The sequence below is a fragment of the Arachis duranensis genome, chromosome 2, assembly GCF_000817695.3.
Source record: "Arachis duranensis cultivar V14167 chromosome 2, aradu.V14167.gnm2.J7QH, whole genome shotgun sequence".
NCBI classification, from domain to species: Eukaryota; Viridiplantae; Streptophyta; class Magnoliopsida; order Fabales; family Fabaceae; genus Arachis; species Arachis duranensis.
Window position 1 is genome coordinate 85,896,503 of NC_029773.3, and position 27,227 is coordinate 85,923,729.

The window sequence follows — 27,227 nt, forward strand, 5'->3', positions numbered from 1 at the left end:
ATTTAGAGTACAAATTTATTATTATATTTATATGTTCATGATTTTAATTATACTTCTAAGTATTTTAAATAAATTTATTATATTATATTATATTATATTTTACCTATGAATATATATTTTATCATGTAATTAAATAAAAATATGTTTTTTAATGAAAAAAATTTAATAACTAAACTAACCATTAATTATGTTGGTAAGAAGTAATCCACAGCAGAAAGAGTGATAGAGTGAGACGACAGGAGATAGCGGTGACGTGGAATAACAGGCAATGAAAATTCAACAATATCGTTAAGGAATGATGTATTGAAGAGAGAGATTACGTGAGAGGGCAGTAGATCGCAACAACGACGCTGCTTCTTGTCACCACCGCGACTTGGAAGGACCGAAGTTACATGAAGAAAAAAGAATGGAGGAGTGAAGATATGCTTCAATCAATGGGAGTGAAGTTCTAATATTTTAAGAAATTATATCATTACCTATTTCAAACCATAAATTACAAAATAACCCAACTATAGTTAAGATAATGACCAATTAAAATGTAACACATTATGAAAGGTAACTTACATGTTATTTTAGAGGGGGTTGAGTAGAATTCACCTATATATATATGTATTACAACTTTTATGATCTTAAGGTTTTACTTTCGATCTTTGTTCATGTAAAAAATTTTAATTTCAATGCATGACAAAAAAAAAAATTGATAGCGAGAAAAAATCTAGGCAAAATTCGTATAAAGAAAAAAAAAATCGTAAGAAGCATATTAGATATATAACAATTTATGTAAATTCTCTTATTAACTTATATTTTTAAAAGAAGTGGTATACATTTTAAGTTTTGATCAATAATAATTTGTGATGCACTATCATTGTAATATATATGTATGACTGTAAAATATGTTGAACTATACCAATTGAATTTGTGGCATATAATTAAACATTTTTAATAAGATAACAATGTTTAAATGAATAATATTATCATGAAAATTTATATACAACTATAAAATCCAAATCTAAAAACCCACACAAAACTTTATAATTCATTGATGTGTGTGTAAATTAGACCGCACACGGAATTGCCATAGTCTTCATTTTCACGGGAGTCATGAATATTACAAAAGCATTTTCAATGCTTTGAGAGTTCTCAATCTGAAAAGCATATTCAGATCAAAGGGCTTATTAATATGTAACTAATCAATAATTAAGTAGGAGCAGCCATGCTTAATATTCTTCAGATAGATTTTCAAAACAACATTGAGTCTTATGTGTACAAGTTATTAACGAAGAAAAATAAATTGAAGTCAACCTATAGAAATTCATACTTTGTATATATATGTACTCAAGTTGATAACTACTATCCACATATTATTCATCAAATTCAGTATTTAAATAATATCCATATATATATTAATAAAAAAAATTATTCTTAAATGTGTCCTACAACTTAAAAGACTTTGAAAGTTTTAGTTCCTTAAAAGTCTATACTTATCCTCTAGAGAATAATATATACTACTAATAATGTTCAGCGTTGATTCATATTCATACTGAGTTGGAAAATTGTTGGGCTTGAAGAAAAAGTTGTGTAACGAACTCACGTACAAGAATAGAAAATTGTTAAGCTTCTTAGCCAACCAATGAGTGCCACGTAGATGTTCGAGTTTGCGATAAATTCTATGTTGGTGAATGTAATAAAGTTTTCAATTTTATTGGGCCAAGAAAACGTCATTTCGTTAGGCCATGCATGCATATGTTCTCTTTGTAGGTCGAATTCAATCCCCATAATAAAGTCACAAATTGTTTACGTTGTCAATTGAGATAAAATAGATGCGTATTCAATAATTAGAGTGATTGGTTGTTTAACAGTTAGAATATCTACCTTTGAAAAAAATAGGGAGATCATGAGCTGCAATATATGACTCCTTTTCAGTTTGTATGACCATCAAACATCAATGAGTTTATTTAGGATTGTGGTTTTAAATTGCGGATTATTATTATTATTATTATTATTATTATTATTATTATTATTATTATATTGCAATGTAATAAGAAGTTTTTATTTATTTTTTATTTTTTTATATATTATTGAGAGTAAAAATAGTAAAAATTGATGATTTAGATATAATTATTTATGTTTTTTTATCAACTTAAACTTTTTTAGAGAAGTGATTTTATATTATGGTATCAGAATTTTTATGAGTGAAAAAATTAAATTAGAATTCAATTTTTATTATTATCTAAGAAAAAATTAACATAAAATAAATAAAACGAAAAAAAAAAGTTGATGCAAGATATTTTTGATAAAATGACTAATCAAGCAAGAAAAGGAATGAAAAAAATAAAAAAGTGCTAAAAGTAGAGAAAGTAGAAAATTGTAAAGAGGCAAAAAGTTTACTGGCTTAAAAGTATCAGATTAGAGAAGAGAAAATAGAGAAGATAAATAAGAAATAAAGAGAAATGCTTTTGTTAATTTAAACTTTGGTATTGTGATTTGTAATACTTTCTCATTCAAGTAATTGATTTCTATATAGGAAGAAACAATTATCTCTAACTAAAAAGAGAGGACGAGCACATATTTTATATATTAAAAGGTTAAATTACACGATTGGTCCCTATATTTTTAGTGAAATTGTAAATTAGTCTTTACACTTTAAAAGTTTATAATTGGGTCCCTAACGAGAATTAAAATTTGTAATTTAATTTCCGTCGTTCAAAAAATATTTGATTTAATAGAATATTCTCAGCATATTCTCTATTTTAAACATGTGAGCTGCACATGTTTGACAATAGGGACTAATTTACAATTTTAGTAAAAGTATGGAGACCAACCGTATAATTTAACCATTTAAAAATGACCAAAAATTTCCTAAGCTATCTGAACACACTTCGTCCCTCCCTAGCTCTCTCACTCTCACTTTTTCACTTTCCACAATGGCACCCTATCCCCAGCGCTCTTTGTCTCTCACCTCGGCTCACTATCGTCGTACCTCTCGCTTTCGTCAGTGCACCGGATCCACTAATAAATTAAGTTGCTATTTTTATGTTGATTTGTTGCTATTTTTTTTTAGACATTGAATTGTTCGCTTTGAGCATGTTTGGAATTGGAATTGTTCTCTTCCATTTATCGGTGTTCAGTATTAGGATTGGAAGAAAAGAAAAAGTTGCCAGATGAGAGAGAGGCGAGATGGAGGAAGGAGGTGAGACCCAACTCATGAGCACAAATACAGTGGATCTGGCGTGGCGACGGTGAACCGAGGAGAGAGATAGAGAGGGATAGATGGGGTTGGGGTGTCGTTTTGGAAAGTGAGAAAGTGAGAGTGAGAGAGTTGGGCAGGGGCGGGGTGGGTTCAGATAGCCTAGGAAGTTTTTGGTCATTTCAAATGGTTAAATTACACGGTTGGTCTCTATATTTTCACTAAAATTGCAAATTGGTCTCTATTGTCAAACATGTGTAGCTTACATGTTTAAAATAAAGAATATTTAGAGAATATTTTGTTAAAAAACACTTCTTGAATGGCGGGAACTAAATTGTAAATTTTAATTCTCTTTAGAGATCTAATTATAAACTTTTAAAGTGTAGGGTCCAATTTACAATTTCACTAAAAATTTATGGACCAACTGTATAATTTAACCATATTAAAATATATAAAGCTTTTTTAGTTTTCTTGTAGTTGCAGGCGAATCAGAAGCCCTTATAGCAAGTGCTAGCTCTATTTATCCTATTAGGATTGGAGCAAGAGTGGAATGGAAGAAAGAAAGATGTCCTTATCTTTACTGCACTTTTTATAGAGAAGTGTTGAGATCGGATAAGTTTCTCTCCACCAAGTCCATGCCAATTTTTGATCTTACAAGCTGGATGTAACAGAACTTGTCGGAAAGCCAGAGAAGCAAGCTGGAGGGAAGAAAAATTCTTTGTTAGAAACCGTTGGATATACTCTTTCCAATTATGACCTGGTAACACAATCTAAACTAAACTATTATCTCTTCAAGCCCCTAAGTCTTCAGGCGACATACGTCAAGCTATTAATTAATAGAATAAGCAGGTGCTTAGCTTATTATCTGTAGTAGTTCCATTGATTTACTACTATATATATAGGGTTGTTCTTTCTTCTACAAGGAGGTTGACTCTACAAAAGGAGGGTGCCTTAGGAGTTAGGAAGAAATGGAAAAGTCCGAAATGGCACTAGAATTTATATCCTAAGTCTTAAAATTGAAAGTAAAGGTCGCCTCAGAAAGAATATTGCGTAGTTCCAGTGGCTATCTTTTCTGAGGGCCTATCATCAACTAGCTATTGAATTGAAGAGAAAGAAAGAATGTCAACTATATAAGAACTCTGTTAGCGTTAACTCTCCAATAAGTCATTTTGCAAACCAGTTGACTAGGTTAAGTAAGAGATTACGCAGGATCAAGACAGGATAATAAGAAAGTATGCCTTTTTTATTTTTTAACTAAGACTCACTAATTCTTGATCTTGATATTGAATTCTGGGATTTAAGCTTTAATTCAAGCATAAAGGACAAAGATGAAAACTATGGAGTATGCTTAATTTAGGCAACAAGACAAGAGCAGACATAAGAAAGATTAGATCAAGGAACAAAAGCCTTTTTTCTTTGTTTGTGTTTTGGCCTCCAAACAAAGTTCGCATTTTGACAGAAAAATGATGGACATTGAATTCTAGCTTTTGAGATTAAAGGCTGGAGCTGGCCTGACAGACTACCCAACTCTTTAAGGTATGTCTTTTTTTTTTTCAGGTAAGCTTTATTATTCCTTTACCTACACACTACTAGAATCACTTTTCCGAACCACAGAAATTTTCTCCTTGTCTTAATTTCTTTCCCGCTGTTCTTGCTTATGTGTTCTCGTACATTTTATGATAATGAAAATTTTTTCCCGTACTGGTACCGTCTTGCATGCAACACATAAGGGTTTTATTTCACAGTCAAATATTAATCTTCCTGATATTTATTTTGTTCCGAAATTAAAATTTAATCTTATCTCTATCGATCAACTTGTTGAGCTTGGTTTTGATGTCAACTTCTCTATTTCTGGTTGTCGTATGTAGGATTGTTGGACGGGAAAGATCATTGGGACTAGATGTAAGGTCGGAAGATTATTTGAGCTCGAGAACCTTCATGTTCTCTCTATGTCAAATCTCTATGATATTTCTTCTCTATCTACTCTTCACTTGTAGCACTACCGTCTTGCCCACAACTTCTTAGAAAAATTGCGTCCTCTTATGTCTACGGGTGTTTTAGGTCAAGTTTAAAATGAGTCTTTTGATTGCATTTCTTGTCAAACTACAAAATAACCTACCTTATCTTTTAATCTTATTCATTCTGATGTTTGGGGACCCACTCCCACCATTTCTATGGGAGGGACTCGACACTTTGTCGTCTTTATTGATGATTATTCACATTTTACTTGTGTTTATTTGATGACTAATAATCATGAGTTGCCTTGGATTTATGTTAACTTTGCCATTATGATTCAAACTTAGTTTTCCAAGGCCATTAAAATCTTCAAACGCGATAATGATATGGAAAATCATGACTTCAAACTCTTAAATTTCTCGCAGAATAGGATACTCTGTTTGAGTTTTTTTTGTCCTGGTATCTCTTAATAAAATGGCAGAGTTGAGCGCAAATACCGTCACATTCTTAAATCTGTTCGTGCAATGCTTATTTCTTCTTTCTATCCTAAGCGTACTTGGGGTGAAATCGTTCTTACTGCTGTTCATGTTATCAATAGATTTCATTCTTCTGTCTTTAGTAACACTACTCCTTTTGAGCGTCTTTACCATACTTCTCCCGATTACAATTCTCTTCGTGTTTTTAGTTGTGTCTGTTTTGTCCTTCTTCAACCTCATAACATTATAAACTTGAACCTCAGGCTCGTATGTATTATTTTCTTGGTTATGGAACTGAAAAAGATAAGGGTTATCGTTGTTGGGATCCTATCTCTCGACGTATTCGTATGTCTCGTCATGTTATCTTCTGGAAGCATCACTTGTTCTCTAGTTTTTTCTCTTTTGAGTCCATTCCTTTTATTCAGTCACCGTTTTTCACTAACCCCAATGCTAATATTTTTCCTCGTGATGATACTATAACTTCTATCTCGGGTCAATCCCTCGACCCCCCTCCTCTTCCACCTTCTCCATCTTCCGATGATTCTGGACCAAACAATGTTCCTGCTCCTGCGGTCATGCCTCCTTCCTCCACTCGTTCTTCTAGGGTAAGAAATTCACCTCCTCATATTGTTGATCATCATTATTTTTCTATTATTCTTCATCATCATAAACCTAAGTCATTTTGAGAAGCTTCCACAAATCCATGTTTACAGTAAGCAATGCAGGAAAAAATTCAAGCACTTGAAAAAGTACACACTTGGGACTTGGTTGATCCTCCTTCTGATAAAGAAATTGTGAGTAGTAGATGGGTATATAAGATCAAGACTCGCTTTGATAGTTCTATTGACTGATATAAGGCATGATTGGTTGCTCAAGATTGTATGCAAGAGTATGGTATTGATTGTGAAGAAACTTTTGCTCCTGTTGCTCATCTCACATCTGTTTGAGCTCTCCTTGCCATTGTTGCGGTCAAAAAATGGTCTCAGTAAGATGGATATGAAGAATCCATTTCTTGATGGGGATTTTAAAAAGAAGGTCTATATAAAACCACCTTCGGGATATCCTTGTCCCTCTAGCAAAGTATGTCTCCTTCGCAAAGCACTTTATGGTCTTAAGCAAATTCCTCGTGAATGGTTTGAAAAGTTCAGCATCACTACATGCATGCAATCTCAGTTTCACTTGTAGCCTCATGAGAATACCCTCTTCATTTATAAAAGTAAACAAGGAATTGTTCTTCTACTCTTGTTAATGACATGATCATTACTAGAGATGATGCTGATGATATCTTTGATCTTAAGGCCTCCTTTCACCGTACTTTCGAGATGAAAGATCTTAATTCTCTCAATTATTTTCTTGGTTTAGAAGTCATATCCATAGATGATGCCATCTAGCTATCTCTCTCAAACTAAGTATGCTTCGGATCTTCTTGCTTGAGTCGGAATTACAGATAGTCGTACTGAGTCTACTTTTCGTGAGCCTAATGTTCGATTTACCCCTATGGATGACACTATTTTGGATAATCCCACTCTTTATCGTCAGTTAGTTGGAAGACTTGTCTACTTAACTGTCACCCAACCAGACATTGTCTATATCCACTTCATTTTTTTAGCCAGTTCTTATCAGCTCCTCGTACTACTCACTATACAGTAGTTCTTCGCATTCTTCACTACATCAAAGGCACTCTATTTTATGGCCTTTATTTTTCTGCCCATTCGTCTTTATCCCTTCAGGCGTAATCATATGCTGATTGGACTGGTGATCCAACTGATTGTCGTTCTACTGCTGGTTATTGTTTGTTTCTTGGTGACACTCTCATTTCTTGGTAAACTAAGAAGCAAACGTTCACTGTTCGCTCAAAAACAGAAGCTGAATATCGTGCTCTCGCTGACACGATTGCCGAGGTTATCTCGATTCGTTGGCTTCTCGAAGACTTGAGTGCTCCTCAGTCGTCCCCAACTGATATTTTTTGTGACAACCGCAGTGCTATTCAGATTGCGCACAATGATATGTTTCACAAACGGACCAAACACATTGAGATTGAGTGTCACTTTGTCAGGCAACGTCTCTTTATTGATGTTGTTTGCCTCGTCGCTATTGGAACTCTAGATCAGACCGCTGATATTTTCATAAAGTCTCATCATCCTATTCATTTTTGGAGTCTTGTATTCAAACTGAAGATGGTATCCTTAGCTCTACTTGAGTTTGAAGGGGGATGTTAGAGTATTATTAAAAACAATTTAGATCAATTAATATCATTTATATTTATATAGCATATCTGTATATTAATTGTAGGATTGCATGCTTTTATTACTTTAATTCTTCTAGCGCGTATATATATCTGTATATATTGTACCTTTTTACACACTCAATAATACACCATACTTTCTCTAGTTTAATCTCTTTATTTCTAACCTGTTTTTTTTGTGATTGCTGCTAATGATCTTAAAAATCATCTCAAGAGTAGAGATGCGATTCCTGAAAAATATAAAATAAGACTGATCGATTATATTATTCAATACAGTTTTCAAAGGTTTCAAACAATAGAAATTTTATATGATAATCTTCTTACAGCTTAACATTTTCAATTATGGATGCTTTTTTTTATACTAGAATTATTAATTTTACTTTTGCCTGTAAAATCTGAGATAAAATTTTAAGATTATTTTAAAAAATTTCTCCAAGATCAAATTGGACTAGAATATTTATATTACACACACTAAATGAATACTAACTCATAGAACCTAATTACTGTCTAAGTGATTGTTTGAGCTGTAAGTAATTAGTTTTTTATCTAAACTAGTTGACTTGGTAGCATATTTTTTTATTTTTTCACATATTCCAAAAGTTTAAACCGTTGAAATACACAAATAGTTATATATATTTTACAATAATTAATGATATATAATATATTAAAAAGAAAAAAGTTTTATTAATTTTTCCATTTGTATATGCCTTAAACAGAACCTGCAATGTTGTCCGTGTTGATCAAGTAATAGGTATTCAGTTTAGGACAAGTAATAGGTATTCAGTTTAGGACATGATATGAGGAACTTAGACCATTTTTAATAGGGAATTCATCCCAATTTTTGTTTATAGTCCACATATCATAAAAAGTAATTTCACACCAATTTTTGCGTTATAAACAATAAATAAGAATTCAAAATATCTCTCTCTTCTCTATTAAGAGGAACTAATTTTAGTCTCTATTGTGGTCCCACTTAATTAATTAATTAAAATACTTGAAATTAATGTAATTAATTTTTTTAATAATGTAATTTAAATTTATAAGTTTAAAAATAATTCACTATTAAAAGATATTAATATTAAATAAATTCATATATAATAATAATACACAATATATAATTCGAGGTTACACTAATTTGTAAAATTACTTAATACAAAGAAAAACATAATTAAGTTTTATAGTTGACGACAAGCATTGTGAAATTGCCATATGTGTTCAATCAAGTCCTCTTTCAATTGTCTATGCTGCTGCTTATTTCGAAGTTGGGTATTTCTTTGGAAAAATTGATGGTATGGTGCGAAATCTTTTTCTCCCAGCTGAGGTTGTGATAAGCCATTTTTGACATCATCATACTTTAAGCTCGAGCAAAATTTTCTGCATAAGTGTCTCTTTCATCCTCAACAATCATATTATGCAATATAATACAAGCTCTCATTATGTTGGCAAGCTTCTTTTTTTTCCAAAAACGAGCTGGACCACGTATAACTGCAAAGCGTGCTTGCAACACTCCGAATGCTCGCTCCACATCTTTTGATCGGTACCAACTACAGGGTCAGTTGAAATATTTAACCATCTACTGATCAGCATCTCATCCTCTTTCCAATGCCAGTGTTGAATACTATCTTGCCTCCAATCTTCAATATCATCATCATTAAGGTCGATAGCATCTAATCCACGAGGATTGGCAAAATCTGAATATTGCGCATTTGGATTAGATTGTATAGGAGTCTGAGAGGATGGGTCAGAAGAGCCACCAACACCAAATGAGTTATGTCTTGATGCACTGAATTGAGATGGAAACGGCAAGGAAGTTGGAGTAACATTTCTAATAGAAGGGTTAAATATGGACAAAAATGGAAAATCGGGGTGTTTGTGAATTTTGATTTTGCGGTTAGAATATAGGAAACTGATTATTATAAGGAGCTTAAAAATTGAAATTAGAAAGATTTTGTGGATTTGGATTTTGAAATGAATTTGGTAGTGTGAAGTTTTGATTTGTAACTTGAGAGTTTGAGGTTTGAGATTATTGTTGGGTATTTGGAATTTGAGGAAAGTTTTGTAAGTAATTGAAGAAAGAGTTGAGTTGGTTTGGATCCATTTTTTTGAGCAAAAAATAATAGTAACAGAACTTTGATTTCGTAAACTTGGAAGAAGATAAAGAAGAGTAGTAGATAGTGTGAGAATAGAAGTGTATCTAAGTGGTATATATAGAGTAACAAAATATTAATTTATTAATAATAACGGTAACATAATAACGAAAATAACTTGCCATGTGGCAAGTTATCATTGATTGTCCTTGAGTTTTTCTGAATAGGACTCTTCTATCTTGAATTCCGTGAGAGAATTCATTTTCTGCTTCTCCAACCATAAATTTCTCAAAATGTTAGACAAAAGTTGAATGGGAATGAGTTATTGGAGGTGCTCTTATAAATGATCATTGACTAAAATGAATTTATTTGAAACTAAATAAGCTGCTGTATGTTCTTTAAAAAGAAGGTAATGGTCTTGAATTTTAGCGTAGTTATCAAAATAAGTCGATAATCTAAATCAGATTATTGAGTCACTACTGAAAAATTAGTTTTAATAATTATTTATTTTGCTTTAACGATAATAAAAATAGTCGTTAATATATTTATTGGTAATTAAATATTTGTTGTTTTATACTTTGTTGGTAAAAGATTTTAGCCATAATTATATAATTGTCGATAAAAAAAATTTTTATAGTCGTAAAATATATATAGTTACCATTATAATAACATATAATAATAAAGACAAATATATAATTAACATAAAAACATAAATTAAATAAGACATATAATAACAATTATGATATTATCACTAAAAATAATTTTTATTGTAATGAATTATTAGCTCGTTGAATTATTAATTGAATCGGTGACCCTATTATAATTAAATAATTATATAAAATTTTATCTTTTTCTTCTTCTTTTCATACTTTTGTTTTGTATTTTTGTATAAAATTAAACTTTTACATTTTAAGTATTTATTGAAAAGAGATTTAAGGAATATAATAATAGATGAAAAATATATGTTGTGATTAATAATTTTTTTTTTATAAAGCATTTGTGTGACTCACTGTTTGTTTGGATTGATTTTACTAGATTTTACTGATTTTCGTTGAGTTTGATTGGTTTTTATTGATTCATACATATAACGGTCTTTGGTCTTATATTGAACAAATTTAAAATCTTATTTTTTAATTCGAAAATATTTGGTAATCAAAATAAATTAGTAAAAAAATATCAGAATTTTCTTTATTTAGTATTATTAATTATTGCAATAATTATTAAATATTAAATAAGATAAATTTTAACTGTTTTTTTGTCTCGCTAGCATTACGGTTTCCAACCAACCTAGCTGGACAAGTTGGGTTTTATACCTATAATTTTTAGACTTTATCTTTAGTTGTTCTAATATATGTACGAAATTGTAGCAACTTTGATAAACTTGTAAGGCATATATGCAGCTGTAGGTGATGGTGAAATATTAACAGATTAACATAATAATGTAATCAATTAATTGATCATAAGATGAAATATTGAAACCAAGTGAAGAAGCATCCTTTCATGGACCCATATATAGATGTGTCATCGATTGACAAACTAATTTCTTAATATTATAAGGATTTCCAACATTTGATTCCAAGAAAACTTTTGAAAAAACATGTAACTGTCCCTTTTAAGTTTCAACAAAAATTCCAGTTTTGAATTTTCATGTTGAGTTATTGAGCCTCTTAAACGTCATCATTGAAACACTTTGAATTATTTAGCCATCGGGTATATATGACTTATATATATATTCGTCGTTTAAGTGAATGTTATACAAGTCATGATTTTTTTAAGTTACTAACCGTATTATTATTATTGCTAATATGAGTTGATAATTGATATCAACAATAATTCAGTTCAATCTTGATTACCTTTTTTTTGAGAAAGTTATGAACAGTAGTGTGAACTTACTGACTAAATGCACAAAGTACTAATTTCAATTACATATAGCCTCCATTTTTCAATCAGGTTATACGTAATTAATCATTAATCTAACAAACCCATTTAATTGAATAAATTAATCACATTAACTGAAATCGTAGTATCAAAACCATATTCTCTCTTCGGTTCCCTTAATTTCTTAATTAAACAAAGCTTGATTATATGCTTTGGCAATTAATTAAGTATGAATGATAAATTATAAGCAACTTTTTCTAAACAAATCACATATTAATATTATCATTGCATCAAAAGCATACCATAGTCTAATACCTAACAAACGGTTTTTTTGAACTTCAACTTGCATATATATCACCACACCAAAAGGATAAGAACAATATTATCAACCCCACAACTTGGGGTGTGTATATACATTTTATATTTATATATATATACACTAATAAAGCATATTAGGTATGTATCATATATTATTAATATATAGTAGTACAAAGTTGACGTTCAACAAATTAAAATGAAGCTATGGAAGAACTTAATCCATGATTATATTATTTCAATACAACTAATAATAATAGAGCCATAAATTCATTATTATTTCATAAAAAACTTGTATTTTGTCAAGACCTAATAAAAAAATTATTAAAAGGCCAAGCCTTGCACATTTACACAACCTTGATACATTAGCTACACAATAATGGGTTTGCAGTACCATTATATATATTAAATTTCTGCAAATTAAACATGATATAATATTTGGTCAATTTGTAGTTGTTTAAATAGCAAAAAAAATATATAGTTGTTTAGAATCTTTAAATATATGCTAGACAACAAACTATATTTCATATTCTCTTAGACCACTTTCATATATTATTTTGAAAGTTTAGTACACTCAAATCAGTTTATCCATTATTTGTATGCATCATCACAATGTTGAGATTAAATTTGATGAATAATATTTCTCCAACATCTTTATTATTTTATGTAAGAGTTTGTTAATTTGAAATTTAAAGAGAAAAATTGCTAATTTGTTATTATATTTGACCAAGATAATTATTTTAATAATATGTGAACTCCGAAGTAGATATTTTGGCTAAAATTAAAATTTTAAAGATAAAATGTTATTTTAGTTCTCAACGTTTAAACTAAACTTTGGTTTCATCTTAATACTTAAAATGTTCTAATTTTATCATAAATATCTTATTTCGTCTTATTTTAGTTTTTTGGTCAAAGTGACAGAATAATAAAAATATAAGATAATAACATACTACAACAAAAATTATTTTTAATGGCAAATTTTTAATGACAATAACTTAATGGTCACTATATGTCTTAGCATAATTATATAATTGTCAATATTATTATATGTTATAATGACAATTATATATTTTTTGCGATTATTAATAAGATTTTTATCGGCAATTGTATAATTGATGCTAAAACTTTTTAGCGACAAAGCATAAGATAGTTAATATCTAATTTGCCGAAAAATTTTTATTGCCACTAAAAACGAAATAAATAGATGCTAAAAGTGATTTTTTAATAGTGATAGAAAGAAAAAAAGTACTTTTGAAAAAAAGAATTTAATTTTGATCTGAAAACTAAAATAAAATAAAATAAACTATTTAAAATAAAAATATAACATTTCAAATGTTAAAAACAAAATTAAGACACTCAAATATTAAAAACAAATATTATTTTACGTAACTTTCAAATATACGCGAGAGAAATTTAAGCTTTAAACCAAAAGATTTTAAAGAATCTGTCAACTAAAACTATAAATATTGTTGCTGGATACGTCTGAAAAGGCATAATTACTTAACTTTGGATATCCAAAAAGGCATAATTACTTAACTTCGGAAATTAAATATGGTAATTTATCAATCTTTGAAAGAGACTATGTGCCAGCCACCATTAATATATAATACATGTAAATCGTAATCTAATTCCATATGCTGATGAAACAATTGAAGACAAATAAGACAAACTATATATAAATCAGTTTGTTTTTTTTTTAAATAACTCTTGACCAACAACTTGAGGATATCATACTCATGTACGATAATATATATTATGTATGTATTATTTAAAACGTTTCAAAAACAAGGTTATTATTACCAAAGTTCTGAAAATTCGATCGATCGGTTCGATTGGATTAATTAGAAATCGATTCTTTGGTCAGTTCAATTGACTTCTAAAATTATTTTGTAAAAAATTGGCCGAATTGATAGTTGATCGGTGAACCGAACCGTCCGAATTTTTTAAAAGTTTGGTTCGCAATTCTATCCTTAAAAACGGTGTTGTTTTATTCCAAAAAAAAAATCAACCGAAGCCTAACACGCAGTCTGCACCCCTCCTTGTTTCTTTCTCTCTCAAATGCAAAATTTCCTTCTAAAAAACTCTAACTCTATCAGAGGAAATCACCAAAACAAAGCAGTCACCATTAGCCCCACCACTAATAGCGCTAGTGGTGACAATTCGAATGTCTGCTCTTCTCGTCGCGTCACCAGCAAGTTGGTTCAGAACTGCTATTGGCGTCTCTATCCCCGTCGTCATCGCGTTGTCGTCTCTATTCTCGTCGTGCAAAGTACGAGCGTCCCTCTTCTACCGTTGTGGAATTACACATGTTAGTTATGTTATTCTGATCTTTTGATTATGTTATTCTGATATTCAATTCCCTCTTCTTCTGCGTGTTCTGCTTGAATTCTTCAGTAATTTAATTTAACTTTTTTTAATTGTTAATTATAATTATTTTAATTTCTAAATTGTTGTATTATACTATTTTAGATTTTGAATTTTGGTCGTTGAACAAAATAGATTTTGGTTGATATAATTGTAAAAAATAGTGATAGGTTCAATTTGATTAATTATGAAAAATGTGTATTTTTTGTTGACTGGAGTTTTATTTTACTTATGTAATTTGTATTGTTGTTGGTGGTATTTTGTAGATGGAACAACTACAAAACGATATATGTTGTTATAGTAATTTCTGAAAAGAGCTAAAATAAAAAAAAATTAGAGAATAAAATAATTAATAACGAATATGTCTTCCGTTTGACTAAACTCTTTTGGTGTATTGTTATAATAATCACCTTTTTGTGCTTCAAATATTAAGAGTCTCATCTTAATTGTTTGTGTTTGTTAAAACATGTTAACGGGTGCGCTTCACAACACATTTTTGTATTTCTTGTTGTATGAAATGAAAAAGGAGCGGAATAAAAAATATCACATAAAAAAATCGTAAATTTATTTATGCAAGAATATTTTTTTTATTCAATTATTTATCTGAGAATTCATTTTAAGTTATAAATTTTTTATATTTAAAATTGATTATGAATTTTTAATAATAAATTATGAATAATTTATTAAATTTAAATATTTAAAATTATATATTAAAATTTTAATAATTTTATTATACATTTAATTAAACTAATTTAATTAATTCAACCTCAACTAAATTACTAAACTATTAAATCAATTACTCTGTCAATTCATTAATTGGTTTGATTCTCGCAACTTTAATTATTCCCGCATTTCATCAACATCTTAATATAATACTGAATCACTTATTTTATAGAGTGTATTATTAGGAACACCTCACTGTACCTTATCCGTATTGATCCATTAAGTTTTATAATAATTTGTTTACTTTGCTTAACTTGCTTACACTTACACATGGCTTCATTTGTAAACTCATTAAGTCACTGTTACATTTCTGACTTTTGGATTTGGGATATATTGTGAATCACATCACAAACGGAATGTATTTTCTTTAATTATATTTTTTGAAATGAATATTGTCAACAAGTTATAATGTCGGATAAATTATTATTAATAATGAGGATACTATAGATATACAATTTTAATTTGACAATACTTAAAAATTGTTGCTAGACTTAAATTTATAGGCTTTTATATTTTTGTAATATTTTATATTTTTTAATTAAAAAATATTATTTTAATTTTAATAATATATTTTAAATATTATTAAAATGATATAATCACCGAAATTACAATTATAATAATAAATACTATAGCATGTACCAAGATAATTATACAAGAAAACAGACATTTTAGCCACGGTTATAACCGTAACTAAAGTCCGAAAAACTGTTCCAAACAGAAAAGCTGTTTTTTTTTTTATTTAAATTTTGTTTTTAGTTTTTTACTATGATTTGTAACAATAATATTAGATAAATCTGCCATGCAAAATTCAAGCAGTCCTACTCTGAAAGAGCAGCTCTTTATTTATGATCAATTAATTCTTATATTACTTTCATGTTATGAGTAAGGTGAAAATTTAAGTGTAGTCGATTTCACATAAAATTGATAACTGAGAACCGTTAGATGAAAATTTAGTCAAATCATTCAAATTATCTAATGACTCTCAATTATCAACTTCACATAAAATTAACTGCATTTGAATTTCCATCTATAAATAAAGGGGTATGAAAATTACACAGACACAATAATAATTATTAAGATTTATATATAATATTCTTTTATATGTTACATATCCATCATCATCTCCGTCATCTTTGATTTTATAGAGAAACTATATTGATGCGTACCAAATGTATGTACCTTCTTCATTGTGGTTGGTCATTGAAGACAAGACCTCGCATATATTCTAATTAACAGAAAGATTTTATAACATAATAAAATAAAAACAAAAACGAAAACAATGTGTAACTTAAAATACGTACAACTGTTTTCATATCTATACATAAAAGGGAAAAGATAGTAATAATTAAGGAGAAGAGAAACTATATATTTTTTTGGAGTTGTTAAAATCATAACTATTGATGTTGTCTCCGTCTGTTAGCTTAGGTTTTTTAAAACAATAGTATCATGACATAGTTTACTTTTTTAGTAAAATCCTATATATACATATAGAATTATTAGAGATATACTAATTTATATTATTTTTTTATTAGAGATATAATTATTAATGTTGTATTCTCTTATCAGTTTAAATTTTTGGAATGAATAGTTTTATAATTTTTTTCATCTCCTTAAACTTTTAGAAAAAGTGATGGGATCATGATATATATATATATATATTTCACTTGTTTAGTAAAAGTTTAATTATTTTATTAGTCTCTATAATTTTATTAAATTTGTAATTAAATTTTTATATTTTTTTATTTTTAATTGGATTTTTATACTACTTTTAATTTTGTAATTAAATTTTTTTTATGTCAAAAATATTAAAATTAATATAATATTTCTTTAAAAAAATATGTAGTCAAAAATCTAGTTAGGTTCTTTATTATCGATATCTTCAATTCGTAAAAAAATATTCATTTAATTCCAATATGTTTTACACTAAAAAAATCTACTTACAAAATTAAAATCTGTGTAAAAATTAAATTAAAACTGAAAAAAATATACAAACCTAATTACAAACTTAGTGAAATTATAGAAACTAACAGAATAATTATATATTTTTTTAATCCTTGAAATATTTATTATAAACAATAGTTGGATGCTTAAATCATTTTCATGGGCACAGATAAAACCAACAAAGATGGGCCTAACTAATTGATAGTACTATTTTAGTGGCCTCTATGCCTTAAGAGGCCCACAAAGTCTAATTCATAATAATCTTTTCTTCGTTGACAAAAAAGTTGTACTACTATATTAAGGATTTATCTAACCAATGAATGCACCACTGGCTAAGAATGCAACAAAAATGGAAAGAGAATTATGTATATAAAAAGAAATTTTCAAAAGCTCAATTTTCTAATGCATTGAATATTATAAAACTTTAATTTCCTTTTTATTCTATTTTGTTAGCAAATGAATTAATTTTTAATAATTATTAATTTAAAATTTAAAATAAATAAAGATTTGTAACAGTTACGTAAACTCCAAAAACGATCTCCTTCTTCACTATCTGATCTCTTCTTTTTCTATTGATCCCGCGCCGCCACAAACACCAGCCGTCGTCACCCATAACTCACGTCGACGTACGCACTGCAAACGCCCAGCAGCATCATCGCGTAATTTGCGTCGTTTCTGCAGTCTCATATCGTGCCAATTGTGCAGCTCTTTTTTTACGCCGGCAATTTCTCCCTCTCAATGTCATTATTCGTGATGTACAGAGACACATAAGTGTATTATTTTTATACGTCTATCACTCCTTACAAAATAGAGACACTCTCTTCGCACAACCCAAGATTGCCATGGCTGCCGCAAGAGTAGAAAAATCAAATGTATCAATTTAAGCATGACTTTGCTTATTATTGGATAAAAAGTAATATGTTAAAGAGGTACAGTTTTTAAAATTTTAAATTCGGGTCATAATTAAAGAGGAAAGGTTTTCCATGTTCAACAACATAGAATCAATTTAGCCTAGCACACATATTTGAGTATTTGACCCTTCTTGTAAATGATAACCACAAAAAAAAAAGAAAGAATAAGCTAAGAAGAAGAAGAATCCATTATCCAATTTATATAATCTTCACATATTACAATTAACGAATATTTGTATCCTCAATGCAACACCAACAACAACAAATTAAATGAAAGTAACACCACAACAAAGCAAAACCTATTTATCTACCAATTGTACAATGTCAAACATTATTATTCCAACAAATTAAATTAAGAAAATAAAGGAAATGAAAGTAAATCAACAAATCAAGAAATGCATATATATACACATAACAATGCTTAGAGATTTGAGGTGAAAGGCACTTTGGTAGCTGGTAACCATGAGTTTCCAGCAATGAAATTCCCAACCGTAAATTTCGATGCTTCAGCAGCAGTCTTAATAACACGATAACCACGCCATTTAACCCGGTTTGAAGTCGATGAACCGGGTCCAGTATTCATATACTCTCCATAATAAAGCGTGTTCAAAGCAAAGTTACCACTCCATTCCATCCAACCGGCCGGTTGAACCAAACCATCAAGAAAACTCTTCATAAACACGGTTCTTGAATACTCTTTCCATGGTCTTCCAAGATAAGTTCTCACTGAACTTTGAACCGGTTTCAAATCTGAAGCAGCTGTAACCCTACAATCGTGAATGGAAATGCCAGTGTTTTGGTTTGGATCGGTTCTTCCTTGTGCTGTGATTGTGTTTACTTTGTTTGGAGGGTTTCTTGCAAATATGTTACAGTTTTGGAACACAACAGCAGCGTTGCCAAATATAAAGTCAACGGTTCCATAAATGTTGCAATTTTTGTAGAATTGTCTCTCAGAATGAACATATAGCGTGTCTTGATAACCTTCAAAACTACATCTGTAAAAAACTGATAAATCTGATCCAGAACGCAATGCAACAGCTTGATGATTTTTTGCACCTGCAGTGTTTCTGAATGTGATATCTTGAGCAATAAATCCATCTCCAACAACAGCTGCAAAATTATTTATTTTTAGTTAAATATGGATATCGAACTCTATCATTGGTAAGTTTAATTTTCTAATTTTTCCATAAATTGCAAAAAATAAATTTAAGTGCAGAAATATAGTAGTTTTATTCCACAAAAATGTATGGCATAAATAAGTGAAAACATGATGTATAAAATATAATTTTTTGAATTAGTCAAATTTAACTCAAATATTAATTAATCAAATATTATTTTTTATTAGCCAAATTATCACAATACTTTATAAGTAAAGTAATATTATTCTATTTTATCTGAGATATTCAATTTAGTAGAATTGGTGTCCTCGTATAATATTAGAGTTTTTATAATTTTTATTAATTTTTTAAATAAAACATTATAATATAAAATAAATAAAAAACTCTAAAAAAAATTTATATAAACCTAAAAGATGTTCTTGTATGAAAAAAAATATATTAACTAGAGATACATAATTATTTATGGTTTTTTTTTTCTAAACTTAATTTCAGGAGAAGTAATTTTATGAGTAAAAAAATATATATATTAAAACTTACCAACTGTGGCTGAACGAAAGGTTGTAGTGCCACCTCCAACACTTTTGCTACCTGTGATTATGGTTTTTCCAATACCATCTCCGACCAACATTATATTCTTTGTCTTTATTTCAACTTGCTCATTGTATATCCCACCCTTCACATATATCACATACCTTCCATTGCTCTTCTTTGGTGCAGCATTTATGGCAGCACTCACTGTGGTGTATTTTCCAGATCCATCTTTAGCCACCACTACATTAGCCCTAGAAGCCGGAGAAGATGCTTGCAACAATTTTCTATCACCGGGCTTGACCCATGTTGGGAATCCATCTTTGTAACTTGGTTCTTGATGAGATTCACCATTGTTGTTAAGAGCCAAAGTGTTGCTTAGCAACTTCGTAACATTGTTGGACATTAGAGGAAGGACATAGTCTTGAACACCAAGTTCATAGAAGCCAGCTTTGCATGTCTCAAGGTTTGTGAGAGCAGTGCTAAGCCATGTTTGAGCATCAACTTGGGAGCACTTGGTGTTAGGGTCTAGGGTTTTGTTGAGCTTTTGAATGGTTTGTTCATAGAGCTCTACACAATCATTCCATGCAACCCTTTCAAGTTGGTTGCGGCACTTTGATCCAAGTGAAACAGTGTTTGCATGTCCTATGAGTGCTCTCTCTTGAGCAAGTTGCAATGAAAGCTTGAGAAAATCAGATTTTTGCTTAATGGGTTTGTGCAAGTGATTAGGGTTTTTGCTCAAGAGATACTCACATGGTTGAGGATTAGGTGTTTGGCCACACCAAAGTTTAAGGTCATTATATGAATATGAAGAAACAATAGAGGAAAGTAGGAAAGGAATCAAGAGTATTACAAGGGAATGAAAAGGTGACATGGTTATTAACAATATTGTTAGTATAACTAGCCTTCAATACTTAACAATAATGCCCTTAATTAAACTCTTAATTAAGTGGAGTATAATTTGAAGTACTTGAAAATTGAATGAATAAGGGATAATGTATATAAGAGAAAATGGGTTTTGATAATTTGTGTTTTGATTGAAGAGAATTGGATGGTGTTACTTGTGTTTATGGGATGCCTTTATATAGAAGAACATATATGAAAGATTGTTTGAAATTGTGGGGAATGTAATCATGGGGAGCCACAAGCTTTGTACTTTTTCAATTCCCTTTTGTTTTTGCTTCTTTCTATCCGTATCTTTAATAAACTGAGTTTACTTTCTAAACATTACAAATTAATTAAATAAGATATTATATATTATATAGATAAACTAATTAAGTCTACATTTATTTTTTTTAAAAAAATAAATTTTTCAATACATTCAAATTATACTCTTAACAAGAAATTAAACAAACAAATTGTGTATTAGTTTCAGTGATAATTCTCAAACAATATACTATATGTAAGTTGGATGGTAGCAATATGGTTGATATGATTGGTGGAGTTATTTGACTTTCAATTTGCATGGAGCACATGTTGACCTTCAATTTTATTTAGTAAGCAGCCAACACACATTATTTGAAACGCGTCAATAATTATTCTCATTCTTTGTTTGTTATTGCGTGTGTTCTTTGTTGGAGGCTATAGCTAGTCAACTGTATTAGATTTTGCTTGTCAACTAGGATGACAATATAGCACATTGGTTACTTTGGAGTACATATTTCATTTAATTTAACTTGTTTGCCTAGGCTACAATATGAGAAAATAAAAAATAAAAAATAATTAGAGTAGAGTAGATACACTTTGTGGACGTACGATTAGTATATATTATATATTTATATCTCAAATGATTAATTCAGTATTTTTTTTTACTTAATTACCCAAGTAAGGAATTGTTTAGTAGGATTTTTTTTTTAAAAAAAAGAAGAGTAAAATTAAAGATAAAATCGCATGTTTTTTATGTATTAAAAATGCTAAAATAAAAGAAATACGTTCACAAACTAAACCGGTCTAAATGAGCCATGTCTATAGTTGGTACTAATAACAATAAATTTCTATATTTATATTAAGATAATATATTCAAACAGGACCCAATATAGGAGTTGAAAGTTCGAATCTTAAACTATTTTTTTGTTCGTTTTTTCTTTTTGGTGGAAGGGAGGAGATATATAAAAATGGATAAAATTATACCTAGGTTGGAATATTTATTTGTAAAAATAAATTTGAGGTTGTTGCGTGTTTCACTTATTGTGTTGAGCTATTCGTTAAAAAAATAAATTTAAGGTTGCATTTTGAATAAATTATTGTATATACAAACTTTTAACAGATATATTTTAAATAGAAAACCAATAAAAAATTAATGCTACATAACTAACAAAACTTATTATTTTAGACTAATAATTGGCCAACAAATTAAATGTATTAATTTTAAACGTAATATTTGTTAGAGATAGAAATATGCATGTGTCTTTTCCTCTCAATTTGAATTTTAGGAGAAATGGTATTATGACATAATATCAAAATTTTTATGATAAAAAAGTTCAAACTTTAATGATCGAAAGGTTTAGAGTTCGATAATTTCTTATTCTCCAAGAAAAAAAATAGCATATGACAAATAAAAAGAGAAAAATACCTATGCAAAAAAATTTAAACAAACTCAAAAGAAACTCTTACTTCAAAAAATATGTCACTACTAAAAAAAATCATTTTTAGTAACTATTTATTTTATTTTTAAGGTAATAAAAATAGTCGCTAATATATTTACTAATAATTATGCATTAGTTATCTTATGTTTTGTTGCTAAAAAATTTTAGCAGCAATTATATAATTACAAATAAATACATTTTTATTTACCGTAAAAAATATATAATTATCATTATAACATATAATAATAACGATAAATATACCATGGTTACAAAAACATAAATTAAATAATACACATAATGTATGTATTGTCACTAAAAATATTTTTTGTTGTAGTAGTATATTAAAAATANNNTTAAAGCAGAACAATCATGAATTTGGAATAAGCATGGGATGACTTCCAACTGGCTGGAAGGCATTACATTTCTGCTGGACTGAGATTTTTGAAAAATTCAAATTACGAACTTTGACATATTATTGTAATAGAACCTTGTTAATTTGTTATTCCCTGGTTTTTGCGGACCTTTTGCTGAAAAAATGAAATAGAAGAGTTTAGTCTTAGCTAAACCACTTCTAAGTTATTATAACACCAACAATTCGCTACGTCTATACTCGTCTTAATAATTAAACACATATTCTCTTTATTTTATTAATTAAAAAATAATTTCATCTCAAATTAAATTGCAGAATTTAGTAATTAGTTAGTTGCGGAATTAATGATATCATTTGAACATTTAAGTTTTGAAATATAGACTAATTAAGTATAACTTGACAAGAAACGGTGTTAATATGAATAATAATATTTTTGAGCTGAGATAATTTATTAAATTTCAGTTATGTTGTCGTGTCAACACTTAATTTATTTGTATTTTCTTCAGAAATAAACTTAATATAATAACATAACAAAAACTTCCAGTTATAAAATATAAGTATATAACTAAAACAACCAGCCTACCAATCATGAATTTTTCTTCTTTTCATTTTCCATCTCAATAATGTATAAAAAAGGGTAGGTACTAATAATTGGTTCTCTTTAGTTTTCTTATGTGTCTAAGAAAAACTTGTCCTTATCTGTGTCTATATGTGTTGGTGAATTGAAGGATAAGGACGGGGACTCTTGACTATGTGAAATTCCGAAAGAGCCCTCTGATCTCTTCCATATTCGTAATTCATTACGTTACGTACGTACTTTAATTTGTAAGCATATTATATTAGTAAGTATGCATCAAATGTCAATTTTTCCATGATAGATCCCTTTGTTTACGTTAAGTCAGTTAGTTAGTTCACAAAGGGACATTCAATATGGCATGGTGTTTACATATTTATTTATCGTACTCCGTTATTTCTATTGCATTTTTTTAAGTTTTGTTTTTAAATGCATATTTTGATATTTAAACAAAATTAAGAAAAAAATTTAGATTTATAATTTTTTTTATTTGTCACTTTAGAAATTTATTGCCTATATCCCTCTCTCCCAAAAAATCTAAAAAAAAAAATAGAGAAAGTACAAATAACAAAAAACATACGGATAACGATGGCTGGAACTTTTGACCATGAGATTTTGTAGTCCTCTCTTATAAAAATGACTTTCCGAGAAGTGAGAACTTCTTCAACGTGTGAAATTGACATACTATAAGTTATCATCGGCTAACTTTTTTAGCCATTAATCAAATTTTAGAGTAATATTTAATTATTAAATTTTATTTTATGATATTTTTTAAAATTTTTAAAGTGTGATAATTCACAAGAGTGTATTATATTTTTAATATTTAAGTGTATTATATTTTTAATATTTAAATATATAATATATAGAGATATCGTATAATTTAATGTTAAATATACAATATTTGAAGAGTATATTATATTATCAATATACAAAAAATATATTGTCCTATTCCTAATAAATTTTTAAAAAATACTATAAAATATAACAATTGAATGTTAAACCAAAATTCAATCAATTTCCGAATGATACATGGTTTTACCCATAAAAGTGCAATAAAATTATCGGCTAGGTAGACAACAAAAAATTTAAATAACGTGAATAATTGGCTGATTTCTTGGCCTACTAGAAAAAAAAATTATTTCAATTAGGTAACAAAAAATTCTTTTACTTGACTTTTTTAAATTTTTAATCATTCATCGCTGCTACCTCTCCTAAAAACTTTATTATTGTCATTATTGTCCAATCAATCTTTTACTTGATTTGCAACAAGAATAACCATTCTTTTTGTATGTAAAATAAACATTCATTCTTTTTGTATATAAAATAAAATGTAATAATAAATTTACAACTGTTAGAATATATTGGAATCAATTAACGATTATTATAATTATTTAATATATTTAAATATTAATTATAGGATATTACATCTTTATTATTTCAATTCTCTTAACATTTATAAATACTCTTCTATATTTATCATTCCGTATGACTTGAATACACAAAAATTCTTTCTCTATTGCTCTCTCTCTTACCTTTCTAACATGGTATCAAAACCATGGTATTGTAACACCCTACTACGCAAAATTTTATGCTTAAGTCGTAGAATTGAGATAGTGTGGTGTTACGAACCTCTACTCAGCAAAATAAATACATAATAGAGAATGGAATAATATACTAGGAGCCTTGGAACGAAACAGGTAAACAAAAATCGCAAAATGAAAAGCGCAACGCTCAACGGAACGGATTACTTGCGTGCTAAGAATAATGTAACCCTTACTATTAGAAGTCACGCTTCCGGCTGTGCCACTCTGATAGCAAGAAGTATTACGACTACTTTACATACTAAATACTAAAATAGGAGCCTGTGACTCGCCACTGTATCGCTGATTTCTTTGAAAACCGGAATTAATACTTTATCTTAAGAAAAATACAAACAGGCATAGATTCATATACAAGACTCCTTACATAATAACTCATAATATAGCATATATATAAAACATACAATTCCTATCCCTCTTACAAACTTGTAATAACAAAGACGAGAGAAGAAAATAATATAATAATTAATACAACAACTTATAAATCAAACACAGTATAACTCTTCTTCATCCGGTTCCTGAAAAGGTAAAGTTGTAGGGGGTGAGAACCTAACCACACGGTCTCACCACAGAGTTTCAAAGTTTTCATAAGAAGATATTTAATAAGAAAATTGTTTTCAAGTTCAGTGATTATCAATGCCTTATGAATCTTTTAAAAACCAATAGGAAATCGTTCAAAACCTTTTCAAAGAAACAATGTTTAATTTTTCAGAAATCCGAAACCTTTCCTTTCTTATAAGAAAATCTCAATCAGAAGCTAACCACACAATCAAACAACATAATCATTAATTCAGCACCAAACTTCATTCTCAAATGTAGCACGCCAGAACAAACACAGGCAAGACAGACAAGAAAAGCACAAGCAGGTAGCAATTACAGCAAATAGTTCAAGTAGCAGTTAAGAACAGTTTAGCAATTAGGCAAACCAAAACAAATTCAAACCCAAGCAAAGCATACAGATGCATATGATGCATGCCTGTCCTATGGCTGATGAGGCTCATCTGTCGGTTATCCAGCCAACTCGACAAGTCTGAATTGTCCTTAGACTGTCCCCCGACGTGCATCCCCAAGAGTCTATACATAGCTTTTTCTCAAATAATCAAATATTGCTCAATGGGGGTAACATTTCCGGGAATTTATATAGTGCCCGGTCACACTTACGTTGTAGGGTCAACAGAGTATCGAGTTTTCAACCTGATACACGTGGTGGCAAGCCACGACACTTAATCCAGGGAACCTCGTATCTCAAATATTTCAAATTCATAAGCCAAATGAATAATTCAAAGATCATATCATTCTCAATCCATATCTCAACATTCTCATCATTCTCTTCATCATCATCATTTATCAATCCAGATCTCATTTTCAAATTCATTCAAAAACCATATTTCAAAGAAAATCCTCATCATCTTTCTTTTCATTCTGTTCACTAACAATCCCAATTCAAAATATAATTATTTCTTTGATAAATAAGTAAATCTTAAAACATATAATGTTTAGAAACAAATCTTTTTAATTAATTACTTCAAATAAAACTTCCATTTTTTTATAAAATTTCGGTAGCATCTCCTCTAAAACTCGGATATTGCCACCCTTTTTCGGGTGCCATCCAAATATTCCTCAAACCTTTTCTCAACTATTTCCAAATCTCAAACATTTTTAGAGTTGAACCAGTTCCAATATCAAATTGTTTTCAAATCAAACCAATTTCCACAATAAAACTCTTTTTAAAATCAAACCAGCTCAAATACTAAATCATCTATAAAATTAGACCAACTCAAAGTCAAACCGCACCCAAAATCAAATTATTTTCATATCTCAATATATTCCCAAAATCGATTCATTTATATTACCAAGTAAATTCTAAAACCGAGAAAATTCACTTTTCATAATAATCAAGTAAATAACATTTCAAACCGATTTCTTAACAACAACCATACACCATTCACGCAACCAAACAATCAATTATTCAGTTTAACAAACCATCATATCCACAAGACAAATATAATCACAGAATTATATCTTTTCGCATCAATATCTATTTATCACAACTCTGTGATGTAAATTAGATTTTAAGAAAAATCCCTACCTCAATTATTCGCAATCCGCATAATTAAACGTGTTAAATCCCTTTTTTCCCCGGCTCATCACAGCGGCAACCACAACCGTAGTTCCAAACCACTTTTGCAGCAACCATAGTTACTCTAAACGCAATAAAAAATAACCGAAACTCAATCAAATAGCAAATAACATTGCAAAATCCTCAATAAACTATAACGAATTGCTAATAGCGAAAGTTCCAAAACAAGAAAAACTCACCGAATCAAGAGGGAAATAAAAGTTAGAGTTGTTGTAAACCCAACGGCCCTCA

At 29.0% G+C, this 27,227-nt stretch overlaps 1 protein-coding gene across 3 annotated transcripts in view; it reads right to left on the reverse strand.

Annotated features, from left to right (window-relative positions):
- Window positions 1-27,227, reverse strand: part of LOC107475490 (pectinesterase 2) — a 57,914-nt gene that overhangs the window by 11,815 nt on the left and 18,872 nt on the right. Inside the window, exons 1-2 of one of the 3 annotated variants that reach the window (XM_016095135.3) lie at window positions 19,739-20,767; window positions 18,303-19,193 (exon numbers count right to left, since the gene is read on the reverse strand). The exons of 1 other annotated variant lie outside the window; for it this stretch is intronic. In XM_016095135.3, the coding sequence (XP_015950621.1) occupies window positions 18,505-19,193; window positions 19,739-20,603 (1,554 nt within the window). In that variant the 5' untranslated portion in view covers window positions 20,604-20,767 and the 3' untranslated portion in view covers window positions 18,303-18,504. Of the gene's footprint in view, window positions 1-18,302; window positions 19,194-19,738; window positions 20,768-27,227 lie in introns of those variants that run through there. One more of the 3 variants, XM_021135793.2, reaches the window with a different exon arrangement.